General features: G+C 32.7%; 2 protein-coding genes across 2 annotated transcripts; both read right to left on the bottom strand.

The window, feature by feature from the left end:
* Positions 1-253: 253 nt before the first annotated feature.
* On the bottom strand, positions 254-8,683 carry LOC139499847 (probable methyltransferase-like protein 24). The gene is made up of 6 exons (XM_071288446.1): positions 8,477-8,683; positions 7,781-7,893; positions 5,788-5,916; positions 3,618-3,692; positions 2,364-2,505; positions 254-887 (listed from the first exon to the last, which is right to left on the bottom strand). The coding sequence occupies exons 1-6, from the start codon at positions 8,576-8,578 to the stop codon at positions 570-572; spliced, it is 879 nt and encodes a 292-aa protein (XP_071144547.1). The 5' UTR covers positions 8,579-8,683; the 3' UTR covers positions 254-569.
* A 2,892-nt stretch (positions 8,684-11,575) lies between these two features.
* On the bottom strand, positions 11,576-23,569 carry LOC139520437 (eukaryotic translation elongation factor 1 epsilon-1-like). The gene is made up of 6 exons (XM_071313043.1): positions 23,427-23,569; positions 22,188-22,287; positions 13,674-13,777; positions 12,713-12,808; positions 12,254-12,313; positions 11,576-11,695 (listed from the first exon to the last, which is right to left on the bottom strand). Exons 1-6 carry the CDS (start codon positions 23,499-23,501, stop codon positions 11,612-11,614), a joined length of 519 nt encoding a protein of 172 aa, XP_071169144.1. The 5' UTR covers positions 23,502-23,569; the 3' UTR covers positions 11,576-11,611.
* Positions 23,570-25,203: the final 1,634 nt, after the last annotated feature.

Genomic DNA, 25,203 nt, shown 5'->3' with positions numbered 1-25,203 from the left:
TTGCTACCAAGGAGGGTTAAATTTTTACTATTATTTCAATTTTATTTTGAACGTCGAATCAAGTTTATTTATTTTCGAATATTATTTTAAAAAATAACATTTGAAATAAATCAGGACATGTTTCTACATGCGTGCACATAATTATTCCATTGAAATATGTCAACACCTCTATGTGTTTCTGTTTTCAAATGTAAAAACATAACCCTTCAATTTTTTACAACGATTATGAACTAAGATGAACGATGGACTCCTATTTCTTTCTCACAAATTTAAGCTTTTTACTTTAATATTATAATAATAACAATCATACTTTTAAATTAAATTCATACTGTTCTATCATTAAATATTTACTTCGGCCATTTCAGAACCTTTCTTAACACATCGTTAGAGTAATCCATATATTTCTTTTTCGAATAATCCTTTGTGAATACATGTGGTTTTGTGTATTGATAAAATTATATGTATACAATTCAGGAATAAACACGATATCCAACGAGATTCATTTCGGCTTCTTTCTTGCCAACTCTTTAAATTAGCGTGATAATTTTGTCAAATAACAATGTCCTTCATTAAAGAACAGTTGACAACGTATTGATATTTACAAATGATATTTCGTGACATCCTGTTCTCTCTATATCTTCTTCAAGGGAGGTAAATCTACAAAATAGATTTCTCTTGGTCCAAAATATTCTAAATCCTTGTTCATACATATCTATCAATATGTTCAGTCCCCGAATATATCTTTGTTTATCAGGTTCTGGTCGCATTGTAATATGGAATTCTATGAGAAGCTGCTTAACAGACTTCAATGTACCATCTGATATCATGTTCGGCAGAGCAAGCATTTCCCATTCTTCTACGTCAAGTTTTACAACCGTCAATTGTCTCTGAAACAAAGCAAAGTGAGATCGTGAATTGTTGTTTAAATAAAAACTTAATCTCATATTGAATGTACATTTTATCCAGTCTCGAATGCAGTTCGTGGTTCTATAGCTTAAGTTAGCTTGATAATTCATGAAGTAATTTATAAACTCGCATAACTTGGGAGTTTGACCTACCAATACAAAAAATATAGAAATCACAAATTTTATATACAATATTTTAAATCCTCACAGGAATGTTGACTGCGAGACCCTTTATGGTAATGAAAACTTCATATCAGTTCTAAAAAGTAAAATAACAAAAAATACCGAACTCTGAGGAAAATTCTTAACGGAAAGTCCCTGAGCAATTGGCAAAATCAAGAGCTCAAACACATCAAAAAAATGTTATATTTCTGAATGGTAAGGCATTTTCTTATGTAGAAAATAGTGGATTAAACTCTTTTTATAACTCATGAAATATGTCATCCTAGAATTGTTCTAGGGTAGAACTGTCCAAAATCGTCATTAGAAGATAAAACTGGATAAATCAGTTCTATGAGAGATTAATGGAACAACATGAATTGTAGAAAAATAAACAATTTTATTCCTAGTATCTGTGATGAGTTTATCTCCAGCTGAGTAGTCAGCATTTATGTTTTGACATGAGTTATCATTGATATTGTCATAATTATAAATCAACTGTTTAAACAACTTTGCATTCATCGACATTCTAAGGATTTAATACCCAGGAAAAGATTGATTCGCTATATTTGGCAATTTACCATTTGGAATTGTATTCTCTCAAAACTTCGCTTTTTTTACCTTTTAACTTTTTTTTATATTCAAACGTCACTGATGAATCTTTTGTAGACGGAACACACGTCTGGTATACATAATTTACTTCTAGTGTCAAGGATGAGTAAGTTTCACCTGGAATACTCAATATTAAAAACTTAATGCTCACCGATTTATTATTTTTGTTTAAAGTTTTGAAGAGTCAAGCAAGCATAACTTGATCCTTTATCAAAAACCCCTGTCAACCGTTATAGTTAGGCTTATGTCAACATGTAGTTATGTTATAAAAAGTGAACAATACCATTATATCTGTTACTAATAACTAAGTGTATAGCCTAAAATGTAAAAAAAATAAAAAAATACCGAACTCCGAGGAAATTCAAAACAGAAAGTCTGTATAAATATAATGGCAAAATGATAACAAATTCTTGACTTGGTACAGGAATTTTCTTATGTAGGACATGTCGGATTAAACCTGGTTTTATAGCTAGCTAAACCTTTCACTTATTTATCAGTCGCATAAAATTCCATTATATTGACAATGATGTGTGAACATAACAAACAGAAATAATAGGTAAAAATTTCAAAAAAAAGAGGTACAGCATGTACGATGAAGTCACCAGGTGTCATAATTTCGAGTGAGTAATATTTTATTTGATCCAGTTCCTATAATTCTGATTCTTCGTTGTGTTAACATACACTTACATTTTGATGATTTAGTTTTATCTTTAAATCTTTCAGTGTGAACATTGGCCAATGAGTACCACGTTGTATCCGTGTATTTGGTCCTATAGCATACGGATGGAACCAGACATTGTTTGTCCTAAGACCCTCTTTGACCTTCATACTGGAAAAAAGAAAATAAAACAAAAATCAATCAAATCTTCAAAAGAGGGACGAAAGATACCAAAGGGACAGTCAAACTCATAAATCTAAAACAAACTGACAACGCCATGGCTAATAATAAAAAAGACAAACAGAAAACAATAGTACACACGACACAACATAGAAAACTAAAGAATAAACAACACGAACCCCACCAAAAACTAGGGGTGATCTCAGGTGCTCCGGAAGGGTAAGCAGATCCTGCTCTACATGTGGCACCCGTCGTGTTGCTTAAGTGATTACAAATCCGGTAAATAGTCTAATTCGGTACGTCATATTCATGAAAGGGAAGGGGATTGTAGTTACGACGTAAGGAAGATATCCGATATCATTTGTGAAACGGTTATTCCATAACGGTCAACCAACTCGTGATGGCGTCCGTAAAATTTACGAAGGGATGATTTCAACTTCACCATTTGGAACTCTTGGTTTAATAGCTTCCTTGTGAGCAGCAAACCTCTATCAAGAAAATCATGATAGGAAATGCAAGCACGGGAATATCGTATCAATTGGGAGATATACAAATTAACCTAAAAGGAAAAGTCTACAATTGAAAGTTTAAACTAGTATATTAAAATAATATCACGTATAATATGTAGTCTCATTTTTGAATATCGTCTGTAAATGACATGTTTGTACAATTAACTGTAACAGTGTTTAAATTATAAGCCGATGGGATACAAGTTTTTGACTTGTTTAAAAATTGTACATACAAGTTGTAACATATACGACATTTCAATTGGAACAAAATTTCCTATGTAACATTAAGAAAGGTGATATTTAATGTCGATACATATCGATAGTGATGAAATGACAAATTTCTTTGTAGAAGTAAAAAAAATACTAAATTATATGCAGAAGAATGAAAGTTGTTGAATGTTTACGTTAGTAAGAGCATTTTTTTTCAATTTTTTATCTGTATAATAAATTGATATTTTGCATTAGGAATTATTGTAGACATAGTCCTCTAGGGTTCCTGGATCCTCTAGGGTTCCTGGATCCTCTAGTAAAAATATATGACTGATAACAATACGAATATTAATTTAATCAAAATTTGAATTAAAAATAATTTACCTAGGGTCAAACGAGTGAACCTCACATCCATACTTCTTTGATATGGCATCGTCAAAGCTAAAATCAAAATCTATTCTGAAATATTAAATAAAAAATATGATAAAGATGTAGTCTGACAAAAGATACATACTCCTGTGTGAAAATGGTAGATTGCATTTTATGCTACATTCAGTATTATGTAAAGAAACTTCGGTTCAATCCCGACCATCCCTAAAATTCAAAACAATAGAAAACATCGTTATGAAATTCCCTTTGGTTTTTTATTGTCTCAAAATATTTACCTCAGATATGCTTTTCGTTTCTCTTAAAACGATACTTAGAACCATCATAAAATATTTCAGAAATTGCAGTTTTACTAACAATTTTCAATCATCTTCTCTTTGAATGTTATTTACATTATTCACATATCTTTTAAATTGTTGGTCAAATAAATAAATGTCGAATTCTTTCGTTTTCTAGTAATGCTTTTCTGTTTGCCGGTTGCATTATATACTTTGATATTCATTTTCTAAAACAATCGAATTTGGCTGCGAAGTCACATATTTCCAATGTATACGATCACTCATCAGCAAAGATCTCACTGCAAGGTGGGTAAAATCCAGTGAGCCAACTTCTTAAATGTAAATCAATTGTAACCTACCTTGCTACCCAAGCGATATTATTCGAAATTAAGCTTAATATACACAAAGATATACACAAGGCACTGGTCTGTAAGGCATATCATCATAGATATCCAAATCGACACCAAAAGGAAACCTGAATTTACCCAAGGTACACACGAAACATTGAGAGCCTAGTCTTATGGCATATCATCACAGATGTCTTAATTGACAACCCAATGGACATCTGAACTTATTCAAAGGTTTACACGCAGTACTGAGCGCCTAGTCGTTATGGCATATCATCACATATATCCATTCGACATCCCCAAAGAAACCAGAAATAACCCAAAGGCATACACAAAACATTAAGCGCCTGGTCCTTATGGCATATCATCACAGATTTCCAAATCAACATCCAAAAGGAAATCTGCACTTACCCAAAGGTAAACTCTTAGCATTTATAATAAGTTGTATGTCATCACAGATATCTAAATGGACAACCCAAAGGAAACCTGAACTTAACAAAGGTTTAGACGAAATATTGAAGGCCTAGTTCTTATGGCTTATCATCGCATATATCCAAGTCGACATCCCTAAGAAAATAACTAAAGGTATACACGAAGCAATACGCGCCTGGTTCTTATGGCACATCATCACATATATCAAAATCGACATCCCAAAAAAAATATGAACTGACTCAAAGGTACACAAAAGGCATTAAGCTTCTGATCTGCATCAGAACTATCCAAAATCGACTTCTTAAAGAAAACTTGAACCGACATAAGAGGAATATTCAGGACACTGAGCGTCCGGTCTGTTTTATTTATCGTCAGAGATTTACTAACCGACACCCGAAACGCAATACTAACTTACTCAAGAAATACACAAGGCGCAATGTACCTAATTTCTTAGAAGTATCATCGCAGACATCCAAAACGACATCTCACAGAAATCCTGATTAAGCCAACGGAATACACAAGGCACTCAGTGCCAAATCCCTTAGGAGTATCATTGCAGATATCCAAATCGATATCTCAAAGGAATACTGAACTAAGCCAAGGGAATACACAAGGCACTCAGTGCCAAATCCCATTGGAGTATAATCGCAGATATCCAAATCGGCATCTCAAAAGAATCCTGAACTAAGTCAAAGGAATACAAAAGGCACTGAGTGCCAAATCCCATTGGAGTATAATCGCAGATATCCAAATCGGCATCTCAAAAGAATCCTGAACTACGCCAAAGGAATACAAAAGGCACTGAGTGCCAAATCCCATTGGAGTATAATCGCAGATATCCAAATCGGCATCTCAAAAGAATCCTGAACTAAGTCAAAGGAATACACAAGGTACTGAGTGCCAAATCCTGAACTAACAAAAATTAAAGGAATATACAAGACACTGAGCACTTGGTTGTTTTTGTATTTACACAGATTTCTGAATCAACATCCCCCAAAAAAACATGACATTGACCAAAGGAACACAAAAGACACTGAGTACTTGATATGTTTGGGGAATAATTACATATGTCCAACCAACACCTATTATAAATGAAAAAAATTTACTTACCCAAAGGAATACACAAGACACTTGGTACTTGGCCTGTATGGAGTATCATCACAGATATCCCAACCACCATCGGCTTCCTCTCCTAGTCGTATGATATTGTCACATCTGAACTGTAAACTTGAAACGTATCTACAGATAACAAGTTCAGCATTTATTCTTCAAATACTAGTACATTAATGAAAGTCCATGAAATGTGCTTACAATCTTCAAGTGCCAGTCTGTAAAAATCAGGCAATTTAGGTAAAATCAAAACATGGTCAGAAAAAACCCACCGAGCTAATCATGCTATTTAATACTAACCATCATCCTGAGTTATTAGTCTTTTGTTTGTGTGTGTCTGGTAATATCAAATAACTTGGTTAGAAAATTGGTTAGAATGATAGCAAATTACAGAGTTATCTCCCCTTATTTGTTAATTTCTAGTGCATTTCAACCAAATTTTATCCTCTATAAACAGAACAGAAAACGGAAATGAATGTTATTTTTGTGCATAACTACATATTATGAACTAAAATCAATGTCAAATTGGGTGGGGTTTTTTTTGTCATGTTTTCACCACTGCCTGATTCTTAGGCAGACTGGCACTTAAATACCTATTACCTCTACAGTGTTCAAGACAATATTGCTGATAAACTTCATCAGGAACACACTTTATTGATGAGTATTTTGAGGACGAAACGTGCGTCTAGCTTGCAAAATAATGAGTGTGGTATCTTAAGTGAGTTTTATAGCTAGTGATGTAGATAAACAACATTTAGATTTGAGCATTTGAAAAAATATTAGTCATGGCTTCTTTACGAATGGAACGTTCAGCCCTATAACAGTATAGTTCACCAGGTGAAGGTAAATCAAAGAACTAGTTATCTAAAAAAAAAAAAGGGATTTCGAACTCGCCAAAATCGGTAGATTTATATCTGCAGATGAAAGGTAAAGACACAATAATATTTGTAACAAATTAATACGACAGTAGTTTAACGATGTTGAAAATTTATTAATCAATTTGATAGAAACAAATCAATGTAACACATAAGAGTTACTTAACTTCCAAAGGAGCGAGACAAGTTGTGTATACAGGGTAAAAAGCATGACCATGTGCAATGCTAAAATATGAATATCAACACCATGAAGGGTTATACTTTTATAATAACTCGAAAGCAACGTATGTTATGTAAAAGTATTCAATTCTATTGATTTAAAATCAATGTTTTGAAATACCGAGAACCACAAATCTAAGACCTACCAAGAATATATTGGCAACTTTTTAAGAATTTCAAAATAATAATAGTTATGTACCAGCTGTTTAAACAACATCACCGTTTGAATTAAGATGTCAAAATTTCAAATATACCTTTTCTGGTTTGTTTTATCTGTATTATCTGTAGCATGTACATTACACTTACATTTTTTTTATTGATTGAATCTGATTTTGGAGATGATTCATATTGAAATGCTGTACATTATTTGTGAATATGTCATGAGGTTTAAGAAGTTTGGTTTTGGTTAATTTTCCCAAAAAGGACTGAAAATAAACTCATCATAGATACCAGGATTGAAATTTTCTACATTGTATTTGCGCAAGACACGTGTTTCGTCTACAAAAGACTCACAAGTAACGCTCGAATAAACAAAATAAAAAGGTTAAATAAAGTACGAAGTTAAAGAGCATTGAGGACTAAAATTTCCTGATAGTTTTGTCAAAAACATCTAAGGTAATATATTCCTTAGGTAGAAAAACATTAAGATAAAATCCAAGCACTCATGGTGTCTAATAATTTGCTGTTTAAAAGTATAAAACTAAAATTATAATAACAGGATAGTATATTTTGTTCAAGAGTAACAGAAATATTTTAATAGGTTTGGGACATTTAGTTACTATGCTCTATAATTCTGATTAACGATCTAACCAAATGAATTTGGAAGTTTTAACAAAGTTAGCCTAAAATGTTCCACATTTTTCATAACCGAAGTTGTGATTTCTAGATTTAGTACTTACTCGTGGTATAATGATGCTAGCTTGGAGTGAGGTAGATTGTGTAATTCTGCTTTAGATGGTAGCAGACATTTTTCATTTTCGATAACAATATTTTTCTTGTCCGGGAAACTTTCCTAGTAAATAATAATCAAGATTCTTATTTATTAAGGCTATCTAAAGTCACAAAATTGTGATATCTATTAAGTTAATAATAACTCCTGTTGTCAATAAAAAAGCCTCGGAAGTGTTATTATATAAATCATACTATTTCCAGGTTTATTATCTTACTGATCTTACTGGACATCTATTGTAAACTTGTCGGCAAAAGCTGGAAACAAGAGAGTATGGATCATTGTTGGTGGCTACTTTCAAAAGACAACAATTTATCTTAAAAAAGTAAAGTCGAGCTTTAGCCTTTACAGTTTAAATCTCGCTCAGGCTCTGTAATCGTTATACAGTTAAAATTAAAGCAATTATATTTTCGCGCCGTTTTTAATAACTTTAAATAGCATTTCCGCATTCAGATTTTAAAAATAGCCGAACAGCTTTGAATCAATTTCATGCAAAAGGTGAAGTCTAATTGGGTCAATTGGAATTCTAAAACAATGAATATAAATGAATTGAAAAGAATTTAAACAGAATCAGAAATATTGATTTTAGCACAATTTCGGATCAATAATTCTCTGTAACAAAATTATAATAAAAACAATGAGTTACCTCCCTTTTTGATCTTCTTAGTAAAATAAACACGCAGCAAAATAACAATAGCAGAAGAACAATGTAACAAACTATATTCCTTCTTATTCTACAGACGTGCATTGTAAATTGCACGAAAATCCGTAGTTTTTAAATGTGACACACATTTTTACATCAGAGCAATAATTAATGGTCTCACTAAAACATTAATCATAAAACCCGGTCAACTTCGAAAAGAAAAATTGACGTTTTATGACATGTCTTAAAAATTTTGAGTTCTGTATTAAATACGTCCTGATGTACTGCAGTCTGATGTTTTTTGAATTTTCTGATTCTAATTTAAATATATACTATACGGTATGAAAATGGGGATAACATCATCACATATGAAATCTGGTGGGTCGCGTTAAAAATCATACCCATAATATTTTTTTTTAATATTGACTATTCAGTGTACTTGAGAATAGAAAAGTAATACCAGTCTCAGGTTTTTTAGATTATTTTTTGTATACATTTTCGATCTACTAGTACTGCAGTGACTATCATTGTATCTCAGAGCATTGTATATAGCAAAATTTGACTTTGGCATATATATAGCCCAAAAGTCACAGTTCAGCCGCGAGTCTAGGATATGAGGATTGACTGATAGAGGGCCGAGTGCAATCACAATTATTTGACCGAGCGGAGCGAGTGAATTTTTGTTGACGTGTTTCAAATTGTGTTGAATACAATTAATTTTCTCTGAATCCGTCTTGCCTGACTGGAATGTATTTATCAATACATGACCTGCGAGTTGCACAAACTTGCCACTTTTCGGAATGAGGTTCTACAAAAACGTTATTTTTTAGGGGCATGAATGAATTTATACAGTAAACATCCATTTGTTCCAACGGGTTAAATCTGTATTCTTAGTGGGTGGTTCCAAAATGATATTAAGCCATTAAGCGGGAATAAAAGAAGAATCAGTGTTTCCATATGTCACGGGGACAGCAACATCACAACAAAATACATCTAGAGAACAATTTAGTCTTCAACAATAGACAGGTCCAAACAAAATATGCCAAGCGCTTCACTGGTATACAAAAGGTATGAATAAATTTATAAACTTCAAATATCAAAAACTTTTGAGATTTGACTTAAGACAATCTTTGACAAAGTTCCGACTATGATATTTAAGTGTTATGATTAAAAAAAAGTTAGATCTCAATTCTCAACCTTTTAACCTATGCAACCCGAGGACTGACATAAGGTACACTAAAGAACAAAAAATAACTAGAGTATCTTAAGAGCCAGTAGCCCTTGTGTAAAATTTATCGTAAGTCTAAAATATTCCTTAACAATTCAACTAAATATTTATATCGTAAAATTAATTTTACACTTAAGATTTTTTGTGAAAAAGGCTACAGAATCGCTCAGCTTGCAAAAATACGCCATGTTACATAGTTTTGCTTTAATTACAATCTTACTTGTTTCATTATTTGTAGATCAAGTCTAGTACAAAACTGAGTAGTCTTGTATATTTTTTAATTTTAGTTTCTTGTGTACAATTCGGAAATTAGTATGGCGTTCATTATCACTGAACTAGTATATATTTTTTTAGGGGCCAGCTGAAGGACGCCTCCGGGTGCGGGAATGTCTCGCTACATTGAAGACCTGTTAGTGACCTTCTGCTGTTGTGTTTTTCTATGGTCGGGTTGTTGTCTCTTTGACACATTCCCCATTTCCATTCACAATTTTAGTATCTTCATATCACATTAACAAAGGATAGTTCCAATTTTGCCTGACAACTGCTCGGGTGCTAGAATAATTGATCAATACATTATTTGATCTTTATAAGTTCAGAAAATGGGGGGGGGGGGGGTGTCCTCAATCAATTACATAACAGCAGGTGCACAACTCCAACTTGAGTGCCTTTCTACTAGGTTTCAGGGGTCTGGGTTGAAAATTGAAGTTGAATGTCAATTACAAAAAATAGGTACACACTTTTCCCTGCCTGTCTGTACCATACTGAAAGCAAGTTTTAGATTGATTCCAAACTAATTGAAAGAAAATTAACTTTTTGTTTCTACCAAGCAAAAGGTAAATTTAATTATGTCTGAAATTAAATATATCCATAATGGCTATTCAAATGTTTTACTCATTTCCCCTTCCATTCTTCCGAAAAAACAGTTGCAAATAGAATTCCTTTCAACCTTCATATACAAAGGATGGTGTCTACTGAATAGAGAATATGGGCATAATGTACAAAATAAATGGTCTCAGTAACTTAAGAATACAGAAATTAAGGACCCCCATTCAGACCCTCATCTACAAGCAGACAGAACTTTTGATAGCTTAATAACAGCTTTTTCTGAGCTAATGCTCACTCTTCTAAGAACCAACTGAGATAACAACTACAAACAACACCAGATTTTACTGAATTTACTTGCACAAAACTCAATATTTATAGGCTCTGCCTAATTCAACATGGACTTGTTTTGTTTGTCTGGCCATTGGTGCTATTTTAATAATTAGGTACTTTGCTCTACTGTAAAAACATGTCTAAGTGTGTGAATATTTAAGAATGAATTCTGTTTTGAAACATTGATTATTTGTCGTTACTACCCTCATATCTTATGTATTATTTTTTTTATGTTAGTTCAGATATGGCTGTCATCTTTTGCCAATTGAATCGGGCTTAAAATTCAAAGAGATGAAAGAACCTGCAATGTAATTATATGTAACTCAAATGAAATAGGTGACGAGTACCATTATATTTTAGTCTGTAACTTTTTTAGTTTAGAAAGGAAAAAATTGTAACCGCAATAATGTCAAAAAAAATGCAAATACTGCAAAATTTAATCAGTTATTCTCATCAACTGATCTTATTGTATTAGAAAAACTAGCAAGATTTATTAAACATGTATTATCAATTGTCATACCTCCTAGTTAGTTAAATTGTGTTAAACATACACAATTAAATGAACTGTCTTTTTCCATTCTTGTTTACGCATGCTCTATTATTGTATTATAATTGTTTACTAATTTCTCTGTAACTATGTATGTTTATGAGATTAAAATATTCGTTTTTGGCATGTGCATCAATGAAGTGTTGATAATAAAGTGACCAACAGCACTGAGTAAAACAAAACAAATTTTATTAAGAATAAGATGATGTTAATGTGCTGATCCAGTGTACAGTATATTTTTCTGAAATGGTATCAAAGTCTGTGTCTGTCTGACATTTTCTGCATGCTGAACCTATAAGTAGAAAGTTTATAATAGTCTTAAGCTATCAGTAATGATTATTTTTATAATATTGTTGGTTAATTTTTCTGATAAACACTGATCAGTTTGCTTAATGTTCTGTTTAATCTTTTTTGTGGATAAAAACACTGATTGTTGGTTGCTATAAGTCCAGTTGCAAATATTTCATGCATATTCACGATCAAAATAATTCATCAATATATCAACTTTGTAAAAACTATAAAAAAGTTAAAACCTGGAGAAGAATCAAATAATTTTGATGGTCTATGAAGATTAATGACAGTTCAGATTTACCTTTTTGATCTTGGAAAAGAAATAATTTCATTATATAAATAGGATTCACAGTAAAAACAATGTTTTCTACCAACATAATTCTACCAACATAAAAATGGTGTTCATTGTAATAAATATGATGCATGTTTTTATTTGTTTGTAAAAGATACAGTTTGTATAATATAGATGACAAAATCAGATGTGAAAGTCAGTATTTCTTCACACTTCTTTTAAAATTATCTACTGCCAATTTGTAGATCTAAAAGAGAGACTACTTACATTGTCAAACCATCTTGATAAATGCATATATTTCTGTTTTTCATAAAAGGTTAAATCTCTCTGAAATCATAAAATCATACATATAATTATTATCCTGATTTCATTAGAATAAATTGCAGAGAAATATTGGTGTTTTTGTTACTTCATTCACCCTTATATAAATAGGAAAATAATTTTATAATTTTGAAGCAAAGCCTCTTAGAAACCATCATAAGAAAAACTTTGGTTTATGATGCTGTTAGAAGCAATTTTGTATTCTAGACTTCAATCTATCTGTGATAGGAGCTTCATCAGAATTACATATGTGACATAAGTACTACACTTAACTGGTTAGCTTCACTTCAGTTAAAAGGTACTTTTATTTATATTTTTTCATATAGAATAGCTTTGATTTCCTGATAATATTACAAGTACAAAATTGTACATATCAACTTCAATTGTGCATTTAACAGTACTTACAAATAAGTTGTGTAGACCATAATAAAGTAGAAAATCTGCCAGTGATAGCTGATGACCAACAAAGTACACTTTATCTTCTAAGTATGTGTTGATATCCTGCAAAAAATCAAACAAAACTTGTCTGATGATATGTCTACAAAACAAATGAATCATACTTTGTGCTTTAAAATGTTATCAAGATTAATACATGTAGTTTAAAAAAAAGGCAGTTCATACCAAGGAATTTTCCCAAACAATATGTCAATATCAGGTATACAATTGCTGTCTGCCACAATGTTTTACATAAATTAGCTTTCCTCAGTTGAGGCTTTAATATCCAACTATACAGTATGGCTTTTTCTCATTGTTGAAGGCCATAGAGTTGCCTATAATTGCCTACATCAACTTGATAGATGTCTCCTTGGTAATCATACAATATCTCCGTATTTTTATATTGGGATGGGGTCCGTGAAACTTCTGAAGGAATAATTTTAGCTTTACCACTTGGTTCCATAGCTTCCTTTTAAGCATCAACAGTCTATCAAGGAGTTAAAAGATGACTTTTCCCATACATTTCCATAATTACTCAAAATGTGTGAATTGATGGCCTCAGTAGATCCACACTGGCAATTTTGTAATATATATACCTCCTATAAAGAGTGAGTACTGCTGATCATTGATCACAGGAATGCTAGGAGATTACAGATCATTAAAAGAGACAATAATCTAAAGTATGTGTATACAAACATTCTGTTTTGTTTTCTTGTTTTATATTGCTTTAAACAGATTTATGTTTGACATTAATTAAGCTATGTGAGGCATTGGTTTGGTTTACTGTGTCTTATTTTTGGTGAAACCTAATTCTTGCTTTGTATGTTATATAGAATTTTTAGAGAGATAAAGTATTCTCTGAACATTTCTATAGATGGAGCTTTAGAGAGATAAAGTATTCTCTAAACATTTCTATAGATGGAGAAATTACCTTTATAAATGCATTAGTATCTTTTTCCTGGTGAGCTCTGTCAATGTTGTTCAACCTATATTCCAGCCACTGGTCAATTGCTGCTCTTTCTTCAATAGATTCTCCTAAAAGTATAAAAACAAGACAATGGGATGATGACACAGAATGACAAAAGTGACCCTTGTGTTTTGCTGCAGCTTTTTTATTGTTTAAAAAAACATACAATAAAATATGTGTTTATTCCAATTAAGGTCCCTCAGGAGGCAATGATAAGGAGTCAATCACAATATACATGTAGTTATAACAACATAAACAATCAATACAGTACAAGAAAACAATGTACAACATGGTAGCTAAAAGTTTGAAGATTAAATTGAAGGTATATGTTACTGAAAGATGAACAACAACGTCCATGTATTATAAGGTGAACAGCTTATTGAATACTCCAATCTCCATGATCTCCATCAAGTTTTGCTTCAGTTAATGTTTATCTCCAATAGGTGACATACATGTAGGTGATACATACATGATACAATATAGGCAGTTGCTATTTGTCTGGCTAGCCGGATGCATAGTACAAGGACTATTGGTCCAGCCAATACAATGCCCATGTCACTATTTGTGTGTGAGTGTAATATTATTATCTTCAGAAGCACCAGGGGGTAGCAAATGTTTGTAATATTTATTGTAATGGCCTAATCTTGATACTGGTAATTGAAATTGTTAATTGTTGTTTTTTTTATACTAGTATATAGTCCAATGTGGATACCAAATAATATAAGAAAAATAAACAACTGCGCCATAAGCGCATGATACGCCCGATGTCTTGTGTGGAAGTTTTGTGCAATAATTATAAATAGTTTCTGATAAAATTTTAAGCAATAACCATTTATTGTTTTTGAGACACAGCCGGACATGTGAACCCCCCCCCCCCCACCCTGTTCTTTTTTTTTACAAAAAACTAAATTTCACTAAAATAATTTTTTTTTTAATCAAACCAAAAAGTATACAGATCTTTAGATTAATATAACAAAGAAGTGTGTAAAGTTTCAAGCAATAATCATAAATTGTTTTTGAAATACGGCGCAACTTTTTAAATCTAAAATTAAATAGTTGACACAGAATGAATGTGGTCTAATGAACTTAAAAGTTTTTTTTTGCCTTTGAGCAATTCACTATGCTGTTGAATATTAATCCTCTCAAAAAAATGTTTGAAGAAATTTTCTTTTTATTTATGAAATCTGAAATGAGAAAAATTTACTCCCCCCCCCCCTTTTTTTTCACATCCCGGTTTCCCTTTTTCCAAAACTGATATCAATTCAAATTTCTAATGGAGTTTGCAACAATAACTACTCTTTTAAATACATCATAAAATATTAAAATGTAAAATAAAGTGCTTGTTATCACTGAATGGTAAAGATTGGTTGGTAGTAAAAGTGAATATACATTGTTTATTGTATAAAACAATAAAAAAAACTTCATCAGCAACATTTTATATTGGCAAATTTCCAATGAAGTTATTTACATAAAGTTATTGGCAAATAAAAATAGAAAATGACATCATAGTCATGTCTGGCAAATTTCCAACATACATTATCTAAAAACATTTTAGATAAGATAAGGAAAAAAAGCTTCATCAGCAACATTTTATATTGGCAAATTTCTAATGAAGTTATTTACATAAAGTTATTGGCAAATAAAAATAGAAAATGACATCATAGTCCAGGGGTAAAAAATTCCACTAGCCCGACGCCCGGGACTAGATCAATTACGCCTCGGGCAGTTAAAATGTGTAACCCGATATGCCCGACGGACTAGTAACACAAAATTCTTGACGTTTCCAATATAGAAAGTGGAAAATCCCTTCATCACTATTCTATGTTAGCCAATCCGATTCAATTAAGTCATCCGGGATTCCAAGAATTTGAACTGGTTTGTACAGGTCCTGTTGTACATATTTTAAAAATAGAAAAACAACTCTGGCTGCTCGGTATCGTATGTTGATTGCAATTCTAGTACTTTAAATATTGATTTCTCATACCATGGCCTGGGGTATTGTACATTGCTGATGCCGAGATTTTCAATTAACGGTATTTGGGGGTATGATGTATTGATCGGTATTGACCTGTCTTGTCGCACAGCTCTTGAGCACGAAACCATGCAACAAAATATTTCTTAATATTTTAATACGGGAACCCCAGGAACTTTATCCGTTTCAAAACGAAAAACTGTAGATAAAGGGGGTAATGAGACTGACAATTCATCCCCCCAAAAAATGCCAAATACGACCGGGAAAAGTGGAAATGTTTTTATAGTGTCTAATAATAAACGGTACCAATTTTGTTGCACCAGATGCGCATTTCGACAATACATGTCTCTTCAGTGATGCTCGTGGCCAAAATATTTGAAATCCAAAACTTATATAAAAGATGAAGAGCTATAATCCAAAAGGTCCAAAAAGTATAGCCAAATCCGTGAAAGGAATCAGAGCTTTGCATGAGGGAGATACATTCCTTAATTTATAATAATTTATAATATTTTGTAACAGCAAATTTTAACAACACAAAAAATTCGTATGTTCATGCCAGTAACGAAGTACTGGCTACTGGGCTGGTGATACCCTCGGGGACTAATAGTCCACCAGCAGAGGCATCGACCCAGTGGTAGTAATAAAATTAACGGTACCAATTTTGTTGCACCAGATGCGCATTTCGACAATACATGTCTCTTCAGTGATGCTCGTGGCCAAATTATTTGAAATCCAAAGCTTATATAAAAGATGAAGAGCTATAATCCAAAAGGTCCAAAAAGTAAGACAGGAAGCCTGCCAAGTCTTTATCGCGAGATTCACACATTTTCATGCTAATTTGGAAGCATTTGCCTTTGATCTATTGTTTTGTATTTGATCTTTACAATTTGGCCAAAAACTCACGCATTTACCATATTTACTACCTGTAAAAAAAGTTGGCAGAACTAGGACACAATGATTCCTCTGGCAAGGTTGGCTGTTGGTGATGAAAAAAACAGACGATGCTCTGTAAAAATTGCCGTTAATTGCCCCAAGCACGCAAATAAAAAGTCTGCTTTGAATGTGGGAACAACTAAATTAGGTTAAGCACCAACAGAATAAATACTAGTAGCAGATTAACAAAAAATATGAAATACAGTGTATAACATGTATAATGTCTTCTTCAAAACAAAGGACACACATTTTGTATTAGGCAGCAAACTCTTGATTTTTACGGCATACTAGGGCTAGCAGGTCAGTTTTGATGGACTAGCAGTTCTTCCAACAGGGCTAGTGAAATCCTGCTGCCAACAAGTCTTGGGCTAGTTAGCTGTTACAAAAAATTTTAACCCCTGTAGTCATGTCTGGCAAATTTCCAACATATATTATCAACTACTATTCTATACAAAGAAAGATAACTCCAATTGAAAATTAATTGCTATTGCACAATATTGTGCAATTAGATATTTCTTGCTATTGTGCAATACTGTGCAATTGAAAATTTCTTGCTATTGCACAATACTTGATATGGAATCCTGATTTGGACCAACTTGAAAACTGGGCCCATAATCATAATATTTAGATAAAGCATATCAAATAAGCCCAAGAATTGAATTTTTGTTACAGCTTTTACATTAATGCTAGCAAGACAAATCTTTGTTTGGCTTGCTTGCTTTGTTTGTATCAGTGATTGCTCAAGCATGGTAATTAAGATAGGCGGGGCTTCAGATTTTATTGGACGTTATGTCTGAGGTTAAGGACACTTAATTTTAAAACATCACATGACAAATACACTTTTTTCTTGTATGATGCTGAGAAACTGGCCTTCAACATTAATTGACTTAATATTGTTTTTATAACATATCAATCTATCGAGTTCAGTCAGTTATTTCCATGTCTGTCCTTCGATTATGCAACTCCAGAAAATATTCTAAAAAATGGGAAACAATTGTATTGAAAAGAGAAAATCGAGTGCACTTTTTTTTATGTTAGGGTGTGTTTGAGATGAATATTTTGTCTTGAAAATGTACAAAACAAGAGTATTTGATACATCATCTCGCTTCAGACTCTATCATTTTATATAGCAAAGCTACAGGTTGACTTTATAACATAAAAAAATCACAGTACTAAAAGATGAAATATAGGGGTAAAGTGAAATACCTTTCCAATGGATCACAAAATCAGAGTAGGTGTGTTCGAATAGCTATTTTACTAAAAGTGCTTGACGACAGTCTTTAAGTTGGATCTCTGAAAAAAAAATTGTCTTCCGTTTCTACGATTGTGAAAATGAACAGATAATTTCGACGAAGTAGAATCCTGTCTGTATTGAATATTTACAGGTAAGGAAACATGTGAGAATATGTGTCATGTGATGTTTTAAAATTTAGTGTCCTTAACCTCAAACATAACGTCCAATAAAATTTAAGTATGGTGTATTCAAGCTGAAGCCCCGCCTATCTTAATTACCATGCTTGAGCAAACATTGATACAAACAAAGCAAGCAAGCCAAACAAAGATTTGTCTTGCTAGCATTAATGTAAAAGCTGTAAAATCAAACTTAGTTTAATTTTGGACCCTTTGGACCTTAATGTAGACCAATTTGAAAACTGGACCAAAAATTAAGAATCTACATACACAGTTAGATTTGGCTTTATCAAAGAACCCATTTATTCAATTTTAGATGAAATCAAACAAAGTTTAATTTTGGACCCCCATTTGGACCAACTTGAAAACTAGGCCAATAATTAAAAATCTAAGTACATTTTTAAATTCAGCATATCAAAGAACCCCAAGGATTCAATTTTTGTTAAAATCAAACTAAGTTTTATTTTGGACCCTTTGGACCTTAATGTAGACCAATTTGAAAACGGGACCAAAAATTAAGAATCTACATACATAGTTAGATTCGGCATATCAAAGAACCCCAATTATTCAATTTTTGATGAAATCACACAAAGTTCAATTTTGGACCCTTTGGGCCCCTTATTCCTAAACTGTTAGGACCAAAACTCCCAAAATCAAACCAACCTTCCTTTTATGGTCATAAACCTTGTGTTTAAATTTCATAGATTTCTATTTACTTATACTAAAGTTATGGTGCAAAAACCAAAAATAATGCTTATTTGGGCCCCTTTTTGGCCCTTAATTCCTAAACTGTTGGAACCAAAACTGCAAAATAAATCCCAACCTTCCTTTTGTGGTCATAAACCTTGTGTCAAAATTTCATAGATTTCTATTCACTTAAACTAAAGTTATAGTGCGAAAACCAAGAAAATGCTTATTTGGGCCCTTTTTGGCCCCTAATTCCTAAAATGTTGGGACCAAAACTCCCAAAATCAATCCCAACCTTCCTTTTGTGGTCATAAACCTTGTGTTAAAATTTCATTGATTTCTATTCACTTTTACTAAAGTTAGAGTGCGAAAACTAAAAGTATTCGGACGACGACGACGCCAAGTGATAGCAATATACGACCAAAAAATAAAAATTTTTGCGGTCGTATAAAAAAACCATCCCCTTTCTTACAAAATACTCAATAACTCAAAAATAACATTTTGAGTCATCCCCAAAAAGTATACAGATCTTAAGATTAATATAGCAAAGAAGTGTGTAAAGTTTTAAGCAATAGTCATTAAACATTTTTGAGATACAGCGTGACATGTAAAAAAAAACCATCCCCTTTCTTACAAAATACTCAATAACTCAAAAAATAACATTTTGAGTCATCACCAAAAAGTATACATATCTTAAGATTAATATAACAAAGAAGTGTGTAAAGTTTTAAGCAAAAATCATAAATCGTTTTTGAGATATGGCACGACATGTAAAAACCCCCTCCCCCTTTTTTACAAAATACTCAATAACTCAAAAATGAAATTTTGAATCATCACAAAACTGTATACAGATCTTAAGATTAATATAGCAAAGAAGTGTGTAAAGTTTAAAGCAATAGTCATAAATCGTTTTTAAGATACAGCGTGACATGTAAACAAAAGCTCCCCCTTTTTTTACAAAATACTCAATAACTCAACAAGAGTGCACACGCTGAAATGTCTCGCCTTCTATACTAATCATTTATATTATGTTGATAGTCTTAAGTATAAATCTAAGCTTTATTACAACTGTCACATAAACTTTACATTAACCAAGATAACTAAACAAAGACCAATGAACCTTGAAAAAGAGGTCCAGGTCAGATGAACCATGCCAGGCAGACAGGTACAGCTAACAATGCTTCTATACAACATATATAGTTGACACATTACTTATAGTTTAAGAAAAATAGACCAAAACACAAAACCTTAACACTGTGCAATGAACCGTGAAAATGAGGTCACGGTTAAATAAAACCTGCTCGACTGACATAAAGATCATAAAATATTTCCATACACCAAATATAGTTGACCTATGGCATATACAAAATGTAGCATTAGATAAAAAGACCAAAACTCAAAAACTTAACTTTGACCACTGAACCATGAAAATGAGGTCAAGGTCACATGACATCTGCCCGCTAGACATGTACACTTAACAATCATTCCATACAACAAATATAGTAGACCTATTGCATATGGTATGAGAAAAACAGACCAAAACACAAAAATTTAACTATAACCACTGAACCATGAAAATGAGGTCAAGGTCAGATGACACCTGCCAGTTGGACATGTACACCTTACAGTCCTTCCATACACCGAATATACTAGCCCTATTGCTTATAGTATCTGAGATATGGACCTGACCACCAAAACTTAACCTTGTTCACTGATCCATGAAATGAGGTCGAGGTCAAGTGAAAACTGTCTGACGGGCATGAGGACCTTGCAAGGTACGCACACATCAAATATAGTTATCCTATTACTTATAATAAGAGAGAATTCAACATTACAAAAAATTTGAACTTTTTTTTCAAGTGGTCACTGAACCATGAAAATGAGGTCAAGGACATTGGACATGTGACTGACGGAAACTTCGTAACATGAAGCATCTATATACAAAGTATGAAGCATCCAGGTCTTCCACCTTCTAAAATATAAAGCTTTTAAGAAGTGAGCTAACGCCGCCGCCGTAGCCGCCGCCGCCGCCGAATCACTATCCCTATGTCGAGCTTTCTGCAACAAAAGTTGCAGGCTCGACAAAAATGAAATTTTGAATCATCACGAAAAAGTATACAGATATTAAGATTAATATAACTAAGAAGTGTGTAAAGTTTTTTAAGCAATAATCAAGAATCGTTTTTGAGATAAGGTGCGACATGTGAAAAAAAAAAACACCCCTGTTTTAGTTACAAAGTGCCGTAACTCAAAAAGTTTAAATCTTATTTTCACCAAAAAGTATACAGATCACTTGACCATCATAAGAAACAACTATATTAAGGTTCATGAAATTTGGATAAGTCGTTCTCAAGTTACAGTGCGACATGTTTACGCCGGACAAACAGACGGACGGACACCGGACATTTGTATACATGTACCATAATATGTCCCGTCAAAATTTTGACAAGCGTATAAAAATTACATAAGAAGAGAGAAGAAATTATTTGTAAAACAAACTTGGGACGTGTTTGACTTTTGCATTTTAAGTTAACTTAAACGATTTTGTCTAGCTAAAAAAGTTACAATAATTTTGTCTGTAGCTATCAAAGAGAATTATAGATCCCTTGACATAGAGTTATCCATATTTTAAGTGAGAGGTGGGAGATTTTTCTATAATGCCCCCACCTCTACCCCAAATAAAGTAAACGACACTGTTAAAATCTTATTCAGAAATTCTGGGTGGGATTTTATTTTATTTATGTGAGGGGGTCCGGATGACATGGTGTGCTCCTTTTCCCAAATTCCTCTTTTCTTTTTTTCTTCTGATCCCATCTTTATTTTCCCGTGTATTTCATTTACCCCACTTTTTATAATCCTATATCCAATATCCCCATGCAATTCAAGTCTGTTGTAACCTCAATCCCCCTATATATCACTTTGAGGGCTACTTTCAAGATTCCAGCATTTTCGGAATATAACAAAGCTAAATTTTATTCAGTTAGACATGCAATTGTAAAAGCCTTTCTCAACTACTCTTGGTGAAGTTGCTTTGAACATATTTTCCACCATTTACACAGCTATAGGGACAGGGTCAAATAACTTTGTAAAACTATAGTTCTCCAATCAATTATCTTTATTTCCCATTTTCTTTCAGTTTGTGATTTAATTTTTGTTTAGTCCAGGATCCCTTTTACAAGATTATGTCATTATATGAAGTACATATACTATCCTGTTCCATTTGGAAATATCAAAAACTGCAAAATTTATCACAAATATTGATATCGCCATTTCCAGCCATGATCTTAAAATTGGTAATCAGTGATTGGATTACACGCGACCCCCTGGTGTTGCTGAAGATAATATTACACGCACTTCCAAACGCACATCATATGACATGCGCATTGTAATGGCCGGACAAATAGCCCTGGCACTATTTGTCCGGCAAGCCACTCCGTACAATATATTAATAAATACACAGTTGCATGTCTGCATACCTGAAAACTGTTTATGGTGTGATGAATTTCTAGATAAATATTTTGCTATAGAAATGAGGCCTCTAAGTGTCTTCCCATCTTTTTCTTTCCAAACTAAGATCTGTAATTAAAAAGTCATAGTAGATAAAAACATGTTGCTAGTGAAATTTTATAAATTGTGCAACAAAAAAATACTCATTGTGTAAGCTTGTCATGCCGTCCTGGTCAGTCCAACCACTTTCATTCTCTTTCCCAACAACATTTATTACGAATAATCCAAATTAGGAAATAAAGAGAAGACATTATCATACAATGTACATCACAAACTATTTTAAATGAAAGATTGTGTTTGTGACTGCAAGAGTTCATTAGATAAAGATAAGCTAGAATAATACAGAAAAAGGGGTCAATCATGTGAGGCCAGCCTGTGAGTCTTTTTACAATCTTTATATTCAAAATAGGGTTTAAGCTTATATTTCCCATTTCTTTAATATCTTGCACACTAACATGTATTGAAATTTCCTACATCTAGTCATCCTGGGAAACAAAAATTCCCCCAAACCCTTCACTATGAACTGAAATGTATTGATTGAACTTTTTGGCTGTATTTTTATAGTATAGTTTATAGTACATGTACTAGTTAAATTCAATTGAATGTCCATAACCATAGACAGGGGGTTGGGGGGTTTCATACGAACCCCCATAAGCACTGTTAAAGTCAACGTTCTGTTTGAATTGTAACTGTTAAAGTTGATTTTGTGAGTCCAGATACATCCCCCCTTGAAAATTCCTGGCTATCGGCCTTAAGTCAATATATATTTTACATGTTTTAATTATTTATCATGTTTATGTACAATTAGCAATTAACATTAGCTTCTTTTTCATACAAAAGACTTCAAGTGTAACTGTGCAATTTTGGACATGTAGTGCTGGTAATAACAAGAAGTGTGTGAACATATCTTGGAGGAACATATGTTTAAAGAATCAATGAATCCCCTTTTAGTGAAGATGTTCTACACTGGTTAATTTTATCTACAACAGTACAAGTGCTGACTGTCCAATACCGATTAATTCCAATTAATAATGAAATCTTAAGAGGTTATATTTAATATTTGCTGTAAAAAAGCAGTGCAAAACTTCTAAATTATTTCGACTAGCTGGTTACCCCTCCCCCTTTTTATTGTTTTTCGGTTGAAAACAATTATGAGTGATTTATTGCATTGTTTCTACATCTGAATCAATTCATTCATTATTTCTTACCTTCTCTTTTTGATCTAAAGATAATTTTGCGACAGGAACATTTAAATATGTAGCTAAAGACTTTAAGTCATTCATAATTTCGGCAGTGTGTGTATCTAAAGCAATGTAAAACCCAGGTGTGTTCCGAGAGATTCTACAGGAACGTGTTCATTCAACACTTATAAAACAACATTTAATTTCCAACACGCAAACTAGAATAGATGTAACTATATCGATATAAAGTAAAGTAAAAACTGAAGAATGTGTCTAAGAACACTGATGAGGGCCCTCATGGGGTTTTTGATTATGTGATTACTTGGCCGTTTTTTTAATGATTATTTGTTTATTAAGCCAAATATTTCATGATTATTTGATTACCTAGGACTGTATTTTTAGTTTATGATTATTTGATTACTAAAGATAAGCAAATATTTAATGATTATGTGATTATATTGGCAAAAAAATGGTGATTATGTGATTACTAGGACCCCCCCATGAGGGGCCTCACTGATACTGCAAAGACTTTTACAAATGCATCACTCGGTTTACTGTGACAAATTAGTAATTGGAGCCCAATCTTTCATAGCAAAAAGTAAAATCACAAAAATACCGAACTCAGAGGAAAATCAATTCGGAAAGTCACATGGCAAAATCAAATAACAAAACGCATCAAAAACGAATGGACAAGAAATGTCATATTCCTAGCTGACTTGGTACAGACATTTTCAAATGTAGAAAATGGTGGATTGAACCTGGTTTTATAGCTAGCTAAACCTCTCACTTGTATGACAGTCGTATCACATTCCATTATATTGTCACCGATGCGTGAACAAAACAAACAGACACAATAGTTAAAAATATCAAAAATAGGGGTACAGCAGTCAACATTGTGTTATCATCTTAATCACTATAAAAACAACAAGCAAGCCAATGTCGTAACGTTAGGACTAACCAGAGACACAATGAGTTTATATATACGGTCTGGTTTAACTGTAGAATTGATACTTCGTCTAAATTTTTCATAAAGTCACTACTCATTCTAATGCCGGGGACCTTCAGCTTTTCATGTTCAAACGATTTACCTTGCAGCACCAGCGAATATGTCCATGCAGATTTGAATCATGAAAAAACAAACAACTTCGGAACCATAAGTTTTACTTCACTATCATTCAGGAATACCGCAAGGTCATATGCCTATTGATTGATAAATTTTAATTCAGGGTTGTTTTTCCCAATGCCAAATATTTGGCGAACATTCATAACGAGAAGTTGAACAAAACTCAATTTATCAAACTACAGATGATTGTATACAAATCATGCAAATTGTGTTGCCCAATATGTTAGACTTTTATAGAAATGGACTGCCATTTTTTAATACACCCTATAGACCTAACCAAGTTGGCCAGGAACTCCCGTAGGAACATGCATGAATGAAATACTGAGTGATAACCATAGATTTCGATCACCTGTAACCCCTAAAGTCAATATCTATCGGAAACAACCAGATTATGTCGGCCGGTTGCTTATTTCGGCCTGCTTTTAGTTCACATAAAGCAAAAGAATTTTGCGGCAAATTAGCACCATAAGACGTCTCAGTTAACTTACAATGAGTTGATATATTTTTTGCTGCATGTTGAAGACCTCACTCTGATATAAAGTTGAAGAACAACAATGCATGTGTGGTTCTTATCCTTTGAATTAGGGCCCGGGTTTCGTGTAATGAGGTAACACACCATATTCCATCTCATCTGTTTCATCGATAATAACGTGCTTTAATCACGGAGTTTTTAACATGATA

The sequence above is a fragment of the Mytilus edulis genome, chromosome 1 (assembly GCF_963676685.1).
Source record: "Mytilus edulis chromosome 1, xbMytEdul2.2, whole genome shotgun sequence".
Lineage (NCBI taxonomy): Eukaryota > Metazoa > Mollusca > Bivalvia > Mytilida > Mytilidae > Mytilus > Mytilus edulis.
Note: the sequence above shows the minus strand (reverse complement) of the source record. Positions and strands in the feature narration are given on the sequence as shown.

What these genes read in the sequence shown, in the direction of transcription:
- LOC139499847 (XM_071288446.1), bottom strand. Translation starts at nt 8,578, where the DNA reads ATGCACGTCTGTAGAATAAGAAGGAATATAGTTTGTTACATTGTTCTT. An exon ending in CTAGCATCATTATACCACGA is followed by an intron (nt 5,917 to 7,780) that starts GTAAGTACTAAA and finishes TGTTATCTGTAG; the next exon opens with ATACGTTTCAAGTTTACAGT. An exon ending in GTTCACTCGTTTGACCCTAG is followed by an intron (nt 2,506 to 3,617) that starts GTAAATTATTTT and finishes TCTTTTTTCCAG; the next exon opens with TATGAAGGTCAAAGAGGGTC.
- LOC139520437 (XM_071313043.1), bottom strand. Translation starts at nt 23,501, where the DNA reads ATGAATGACTTAAAGTCTTTAGCTACATATTTAAATGTTCCTGTCGCA. An exon ending in CTTTAGATCAAAAAGAGAAG is followed by an intron (nt 22,288 to 23,426) that starts GTAAGAAATAAT and finishes TTTTAATTACAG; the next exon opens with ATCTTAGTTTGGAAAGAAAA. An exon ending in ATGGTCTACACAACTTATTT is followed by an intron (nt 12,314 to 12,712) that starts GTAAGTACTGTT and finishes TTATGATTTCAG; the next exon opens with AGAGATTTAACCTTTTATGA.